Raw genomic sequence first — 8,447 nt, 5'->3', positions numbered from 1 at the left:
CAAACAAGCAACAGGGAAATAAGGAAAAGCAGAGCGAACAATAGCCTGAGAGCTGCTAATAGCTTTTCAGCCTACCTCCATTCGCCGCTAACACCGGGTCAACGAACAAATTGTCTAGTCAACGATCTAGAGCAGGGAGTATAGTACTCAGTCATCGAACTGTCATCAGCACCCACACAGCATTGGGATAGAGGAATAAGAGCTTCGGACGAACATCACAAAACACACAGTAGCTCATACATGTGCCGGTATATGTACCCATGTGTACTCCAAGACAGGTCTCGGACAATTCACTGCAGTACATTGCCCAGTATTCAGTTGCCTTGCTGAAATCCTTCACCAGCCTTCATGGGTGCAAAGAACGAATCCACATCCACACTGTCCAGGCTAGATGTCCACTGGGGATTTTTGTCCTTGTCAACAAGTGCCGCACGGATTCCCTCCCTGAATTCACTGTGCACGATTGTACGCAATGCTAATCTGTAGTCACTGGCAAGCACTTCATGTAAGCTTAGATCCTTGTTGCGTTGCAGCTGCTCCCAGGTAACTGCCATTGATAGCGGGCATCGAGACTTGAGCACGGCCAACACGTCCCTTGCAAACTCATTACTACTACTCTTCTCCTCCATGCCGCTCAGGACAGCTTGCAGAGTGTCGCCAGCAAACAAGTGCTCGATGTCGCTCTCATGACGTCGCATGTATGTTGGCTCACCTCCCGGCGAGCTGACCTCGTCCGCATGGTATTTCTCAAGCACAGAGGACATGCTATCAGCAGCAGACACGCTCTCCAGGTCCTTGGTCAGTGCCTCCATCTGGTCGCTGGGCACAAAGTGCGTGGCTAGTCCAGCCAACAGGACATCGTGGCCGCGCAGCGTTAGGCCGGTCAGCGCCAGGAATCTGCCAATATTTCCCATACGCGATAGGACATGCGTCACGCCGACGTCCGGGAAAAACCCGATGCCAGTTTCCGGCATGGCAAACACCGTCTTCTCCGTGACGACGCGGACTGGTGCGTGTGCCGAGATGCCCACGCCACCACCCATCCAGATACCATCAGCAAGAGCCACCAGTGGCTTCTTCAGTGTAGCTAGCTGGTGGTCTACAGAAAACTCAGTCTGAAAAAACTCTACAAGAAATGCATGGTCATTCTCAGTGGCTGCTTTGGCTAGGGACCTCACATCTCCGCCAGCACAGAAAGCACGGCCACCGTTTCCCGAGAGTAGGTACAAAGAAACAGAATCGTCTGCTTCCCAGCGGCGGAACTCCTCTGAAAGCTTGCTGAGCATACTGACGTTGAGAGAGTTGAGGGCTTTCGGACGGTTGAGTTTGGCATGACCAACACATCCATTCCTGAGAAATTCAACATCAGTGGGGTCAGAGCCACTTGATGACATGCTTCTGAGGTGCGAAGCCAGCACGGACAAGCGCCTCTGGCTCCGAAGCAAAGCAAAATTCATGGCACCGGAGGAAAAAGGGACGACGGATGCTTCAACAAAGACACCGAATGCTAGAAAAACAGTGAGTGATATCGAACTATTTTGAACATGACTCCATATCCAAAATTATGACAAAAAAACGAAATGAAAAAGAGGAAAAAAAGTCTACAGCACGAGGTATTCCCAGGCGGTCACCCATCCAAGTACTAACCTCGCCCGACGTTGCTTGACTTCGGTGATCGGACGAGAACCGGTATTTTCAACGTGGTATGGCCGTAGACACTGTACTCAAACCTAGCACGGCTTATAAATCCACAGATTAGACAGTAACAGTTATCATGGTTATGTCCTGCATGCAGCATTCCGACTGCAGTCTGCGGTCTGGGCAGTCCAGTGCTAGTGCATGCACTATTATTATGATGCAGCCAGCACAGTTTTGTAGGTCTGTGCAGTGCATGCACATGTGAGACAGGATGGTGGCAGCGTCTATTGTACAGTAGCTAGCCACTATCGCAGTAAAAGTAGAAGTTCTCACCATCAGACTCAGCATCCAGGCATGAAGACTTCCAGTCCTGTATTCTCTCCTCCTCCCCCCCCCCCCCCCCGCCCTCTTTATCTCATCCAACCACTTGATTTCGCAAAGGCGAAACAGTGCACTCTGCCTCTGGGCCCGGGCCGCCCGGCTGGGCAGCCTTTAGCCTGAGTACATGATTGTATAGGCAATATCAAAGTCCCCGCTCAGTTATTGTTCCCGCCGTGTCAGATGCCATGAATCAACAGGTTTGGGCTCAAGCCAGTATTGGCTGCAACATCATTGCAGAGCCATGGTGCACCTCAGTGATCCAAGCGGACCCCCACCGCCGGCCATGGGAGTCAAAAACAACAAGCACTTGATGGGTTTGGATAAAAGAATTGTACGCATAAGGACTGTCAGTGTTGATCGGTGGACAAGTCAAGCTGCAAGAAAGAGATCAAGAATTCAAAGTGTGAAAGCCGACAAAGGTGTAACAAAACCTTGAGAAGATCAATGTAAAGGAAGTGACGTTATAGAGCCAGATGCCGGAGTAATAATAATAAATCAAAAACGGAAAACAGTGAACGCTATGCACTATAATGTATGTGCAGTAGTTGAACATTTTCTATGTAAACTGTTAAACGAATCAAGCTGGACTGACAAGTATTTTTGCAGGTGTCTACAGTGTACTCTATCTAAAAACTATACTCGGAACGTGCCATGCAGTCGTGTCTGCTAGTGAGGCATCCTGCTAAAACGAGTAGTCAGAATTGAAAGTAAGATTCAATAAAGCTCAGGTCGGATAGTGAAATTGCATGTGATGGCCCTGGTGGGTTTGCGGTATTACTGCAGCATGGGCCGGCCAGTCGTTGTAGGGATCCGGTCGCTGATCGTGTCCATCATATGTACTCATCGGCGAGTGCATTTTAGCCGAGTGATGATGATAGTAGGAGTTTGAGGTTGTGGCCATGGCTGGGTTTTGGCAATGACCAGCAGTCTCAGCGTGAAGGTTCAGAGGCGGCGGCGGTGGTGGTGGTTGCTGTTGCTGTGTGGGTGGAACGTACTTCTGCTCGGTCACGGGGGATAAGTACGGTCCGTTCCCATCCGGTGTGCTATTCTCATCAGTTCTCTTCACCATCACAGTTAGTAACTTCTGTGCGATATTGGATACTTGAGACGAACGTCGGCTGCTCGGAGCGGATGGTGCCATGTGCTCAAACTGATCAGGAGTCAGCGATTGGGTGGACGATGTGTAACTGCGCGTGTCGCTACAGGGTGGGGAGATGTGCCGTGGTGTGTGGTCGGCAAGGTGTGGTGGTGAGTGTTGTGCCGTCACTGCGTACTCCTGCACCGGACTGGATTGCTGACTGGCAACGCGACTTCCGTGCAAGGAGTGATCGCACATCTGATTGTGATACGGGTCGCCGTTCTGCTGTACATGGCCCAGCATTGTGTACTGGTATGACTGTTCTTCAGCACACACTGATGCTGGCGGCGGTTGCTGTGGCTCGTGCTGTAAATGACCGTGGCTCAGCATAGGAGGTGGACCTGGCTGCTCATGGTAGGCACCGGTTGATACATGATCGTGGGTGTGTTGATTCTGCTGCTGCTGCTGATGCAATGGAGCATTGCTATTGCTCCGGTCAATAGTTCTGTTGCGCAGCGGAGGCGGACAGTTGCCACTAGGGGTCGCTGGTTGGTACTGACTGCAGTTGACTAGTGGTGGAGGACTGTTGAAGCCTTCAGTCAAGGGTGTGTCGGCCATTGGTGTAGTTTCCAATGATCTTTGCTGCTGCTGGTGCTGGCGATCTACGGCAGGCCGCATGGTCGAGTACGGTTTCTCAGAGTAGGACGAGGGGCTTGGTGGGCAGGAATACCAACCTCTTTCACTAGCACCAGTTCTGTACGAGCAACTGGGAGGTTGTTCGTAGGGCGAATAATGCCGCTGCTGGCGATGCTGTTCGATCATCTCTGGACTCTCCCTCATAACCGGGGTTACTGGAGCACTGGCAATCATGGCCGCTTTCTCAAGTTGCTCTGCAGCTGTGTCGACCGATGGCTGGAAGGCATACTCGAAAGGTAACGTTGTGCTGCTGAGCTTCATGCTGGATGGACGGGGTGCACGCTTCATGAGCGGCGAAATGCAGCCGCTAACGCATTCATTTATCTCTTGCTGAGTGAGTGCCTTGGTCACCCGGTTCAAGGCATCACTGTCCAGCCTCCGTCCACGCACTCGTTGGACATTTGGATCCTTCTTGCGTGGCCGATATTTGTAGTCGGGATGTTTGCGCCGATGTTCCTCGGCCAACTGCTCCGCGGCCCGGATAAAAGGTTGTTTTTCTTCATCACTCATAGACCGCCAATTCCGACCAAGCTGCCTACTCACATCTGAGTTATGCATAGTGGGATTGCGATTGAGAATTATCGACCTCTCACCTTTGGCCCAGATCATGAAGGGATTCATGGGGCGCTTGATTCGCTGCGGCTGATCCGCCTTCTTGCTTCGGACAATGCTACTGCTGGCAGTTTTTGTAGCACAATTGCTCCTTGCAATGGTGCTGCTACAGTTGTTTGTGGGGGAGCTCAGGCCCCTGTTCTCCACCGGCATGGTGATGAATGTTCTGCGTTCTTCCGACTGCTGTTGCTGATGTTGTCCATGCGGCTGCTCCAAACAGCTGGTGAGCTCATTCACAAGCGACGCGCTCCTAGAAGCCAACTGCTCCTCGTTGCCATACGTATTGTTCGTCAGCCTGATATCATGATGCGCCTGGTGCTGATGAGTGACCACTGGTCGCGATGCCAGCATGGCCTCTTCCAGGACCTGTGAACGCTTTCCCCCGTCGAGCGCATTGCCTTGTTGAGCCAAAGCGCACAGGTCCGACAAAGTTTCCAGCTTTCCGACACCGTCTCGCAACATTGACAGGGCGCTGGTCATTTTGAAAGCAAGCTTCAACAGGCGTTGGCAGCTTTGTCGCTGCAAACTGACATGCAGACGCGAACCCAAAGTAGCAAAACAACTTCGTCCCTTCTTCTTGCACCTTTCGAAGCTCTAATTTCATCGACATTGATGAATAGACAGGACAAGACTCACAGCTCTCCTCCTCACGAGAGGGAGACTGCGATAAGGAATTGCTGAGCGCAATTAGCCAGGTTGAAGTAGGCCGGAGTTTGACATCCCACTCCGTTGCGCTAGGGCCAGTAGGGGTTACTATCGGTTGCTAGCTTTCCGACCTTCACGTACTGACGTCGGTGCGCACCCTGTTGCACGTGGTCCAGCCGTGCGGGCCCGTGCCCTGTGCATGAGTGCTGGGCGCGCACACGGCTCGGCATAGGTTATGTGCGACTGGCTGGCGCCAATGGTGGCTCCTCCTGCGGTCACGTGTGTCCAAATGGCGCCGGACGTCAGTTCAGCATTACAGATAAGCTGAATGATCGCTGTCGTAAATACAGTAACGTGCAGCACGACTTCTGTAGCTGCTGTCAAAATGAGCTGACGCACCCATGTCTTAGAGGAGGATGGAAATGAGCGCGGGGAGGTCCCGCATGAGCGAAACCAGATAGGAAGCCTTCAGGAGTATTGATTTCGGAATTAATCCTCGACTGTCAGAACATCGGACCATACTTATTTTGAAGCTGGACATGCCACAGTGCTCCTTGGCTGTAGCCGCTGCACCCTGCGGACAGGGCTAGAGCGAAGGGTTGTGGTGTGGGACAGCTAGCGTCATGTGCAAACTCACAACCTGACGCAAACGAGATTCGCGAGGATGTGGCAGGGCCCTTCACCGGTAACAGCCAGCGGTCTTACTGAAAGTCTACAATAATACAATGTAATCACTGACTCGACGCGATCGATCGCGAGGGATTCGGGGGTGCATGGTTTGGTTGTGCAACATAGATGGACAGTATGGACAGGTACATGAATGCCTTGTATCTATATGTAGGGAGTTCAGTCACGTGACAGCACGGTGAAAAATCTTCGTCACGCGTCATGCATGCATTTATGACGTGAGCATGGCACAAAAATGTGCCACGTGGAAATATTGATTTTTTTTTAGACTTGTAGTTTGTTGAAGAAGGAGATGACAGCCATTTGACAGAGGAGATTTTTAGCTTTCGTTTGGTGTCTCACTCGAGGTCACAGTCGTGAGATGGGACTTCCCACGTCTTGCCGTAAAACTTTGAACGCGATTTTGATGTTGTTCCTTTGAGCGTTGACGGACGGTGATTCTTCCATCGTGTTCCTCGTCCCAAAATTAGGTAAGAACGATCGTCTTTCTTCATCTAGTTTGCAGCGGTTCCAGGCGGTAAGGAATATTTGTCTGCTCTGTATTTCTCTACAGCGAGAATTTGAATATTTGAATTCTTCATGGCCGATGAGGAGGAGAATAGCCCTGGACCTGCATGTCGGAGGCTTGGTATTTATTCAAGCAAACTGAGAAATGCGTTGAAATCAGACGAAGCTCTTACCTGTTTGAAGACGAGTGATTTTCCTGTCACCAACGATGTCGTTCTGGAGCTACTTACATTCAAAAATGCCTCGAAGTTTTCGTTCAACGATATGTTGAAATGGACTGGTTCTCTGATAGGTTCCAGTACCAAAGATATTGCTGTTGGCACGTTTGCCTCTAGAGTCCGTTCTCTGCAGCAACGTCGAGCAAGGCTGCTGAAGGACAAAGCCAGCGATCAGATTGCTGTCCTACTGGCTGAGCCCTTTATACTACCCTCTCCATCATCCGGCCAGTCGGAGTCAGGTGAGCGTCAGGAAGCAACTCCGCTTGACCCAACCGGCCACACCAGCAGCTCGGCTCATGTTGCAGGCAGTCAGCACGCAACTCCCCTGGAGCCAACCACTTACACCACCAGTCCGGCTGATGTGGACAGTCAGCGAGCAGCTTCGTCAGAGCCAGCCGCCAACACCACCACCTCGGCTGACAATGTAGATTGCGAGCTGGAGCCAACAGCAAAACGGCTCCGCGTTGAAAATGAATAATTTTATTTTCCAAAGACATGGTCAAAGACATGGTCAAGACAAGTTTGTGGTTATTGTATTGACTGTTTTTATTGTCTTTTTTGTGTCTTCCCCTCTTCCAACTGTTCTCTTCACTTTTTTCCTGTTCCGTTGCTATGGTAACAATGCTAGAATTTCCCGTTAACACTGTTAACCTACATTCCATTTTTGTTTTACCACGCTTGTGCAACGTTTTCACTCCATATTGTCATCATTGATATGTTTCGTTGCGTTTCTGCAATGTTGCTAGGGGTTGCCATGGAAACAATACACGGCGACGTGCCGTCAGGTAGTTGTTGTACATAGAAATGTTTGTACATTATTGCTTATCATATAGGCCTGTCATTTGGGCTCTTTTCAGCGAACTTTTTGTTTTTGTCACTATGTCCCCTGGTCAACTTCCCCTGGGTCCGTTTGTCAGTTTGTGCCATGCGTGCTATACACGTTTACATACAATTCAACACAATTCTATGATGATTGGCACCACAATTGAAATGACTGTATCTCAGGTTTGCTTTGAGATTTTCACATGAAATTTTCTGTGTGCTCTTGAAAGACGTGCTTATTCGATTTCCAACAGAATTTTCCTGGGAATTCTGAATTTGATTTTTTTGCCTGAACTCCCTACTATATGATCATTCTGTGAGTTTTTAAAGTCAGTTCTGTGTGTTGTAGGTGATGGTCCTTGGCTTGGGACTTGACTAGAAGTGATCATACCATGCTGGACAAATACACTGATATACTGACACCTTGTGCATGTGCTCTATGAAGCATCAACAACAACTGGGAGATGGACATGGGATGGGAGCGGACAGCACTCGTCCACGGCAAAGCAGGTCACGCACATCATCTGTTGCACGTTTCCAACAGCTAGCACACATGCACGCACGCACTGCCTGCTAGCTGCCTACCACCACATGTTCACCGTGTCTCGGACCTTGATTGGTGACCATGCGCTCCCACAACTCCCACAAGACTAGGCCCAGTGCGTCTTACATCCGTTGCATGCAGAGGGATGTTCTCTTGCCATAGTCTAGAACACGGTGTACTGTGATGGACTGTTAGCGCCTACCACTACAATCATTGTAAAATAACCACTTGCAAGTTGTAGCAAGTACACATACATTGTACGTACCACCAATGTTATGGTGCGTAGATCTACGTGCATGTTCAGATAAACTGTGTCGAGGAGAATGGGTGTGAGGCAAGGACGTGAAGATTACGTTCGTCTCTCATTCCTATCTCAGGATCTGTGTCAAGATGCGCACAGCCACAGCCCAGGTCTACTGTCGCGTCCCCTTGATCTATAGAACTGACAAAGCAAGAATAGCTGTAGGTCATATCATTCGCTGAGCAGATTGAACAGAAACGTTCACATGCCGATTATAGTTGGATCTGTTAGCTAATCATGACGATGCACGAACACCTATGCAGATAACGATCTACTTAGCACATAAGCAAACTCTGCGATATCCGCTGTAGGTACAGA

The 8,447-nt window shown here is 50.1% G+C and overlaps 1 protein-coding gene, 1 long non-coding RNA gene and 1 other non-coding gene across 3 annotated transcripts; 1 reads left to right on the top strand and 2 right to left on the bottom strand.

Annotated features, from left to right (window-relative positions):
• Nucleotides 1-1,598: 1,598 nt before the first annotated feature.
• LOC135830815 (5S ribosomal RNA) lies at nt 1,599-1,717 on the bottom strand. Its single transcript, XR_010556112.1, has one exon. It is a non-coding gene; the product is annotated as a 5S ribosomal RNA (ribosomal RNA).
• A 613-nt stretch (nt 1,718-2,330) lies between these two features.
• Nucleotides 2,331-5,082, bottom strand: LOC135830814 (transcription factor SOX-9-like). The gene has a single exon (XM_065343023.1). It carries the CDS (start codon nt 4,883-4,885, stop codon nt 2,744-2,746), a length of 2,142 nt encoding a protein of 713 aa, XP_065199095.1. The 5' UTR covers nt 4,886-5,082; the 3' UTR covers nt 2,331-2,743.
• An 819-nt stretch (nt 5,083-5,901) lies between these two features.
• LOC135830813 (uncharacterized) lies at nt 5,902-7,531 on the top strand. Its single transcript, XR_010556111.1, has 2 exons — nt 5,902-6,207; nt 6,291-7,531. It is a non-coding gene; the product is annotated as an uncharacterized LOC135830813 (long non-coding RNA).
• Nucleotides 7,532-8,447: the final 916 nt, after the last annotated feature.

Source organism: Sycon ciliatum, unplaced genomic scaffold (genome assembly GCF_964019385.1).
Source record: "Sycon ciliatum unplaced genomic scaffold, ocSycCili1.1 SCAFFOLD_2502, whole genome shotgun sequence".
NCBI classification, from domain to species: domain Eukaryota; kingdom Metazoa; phylum Porifera; class Calcarea; order Leucosolenida; family Sycettidae; genus Sycon; species Sycon ciliatum.
This window is presented reverse-complemented; position numbering and strand designations above follow the sequence as displayed.

What these genes read in the sequence shown, in the direction of transcription:
- LOC135830814 (XM_065343023.1), bottom strand. Translation starts at nt 4,885, where the DNA reads ATGACCAGCGCCCTGTCAATGTTGCGAGACGGTGTCGGAAAGCTGGAA.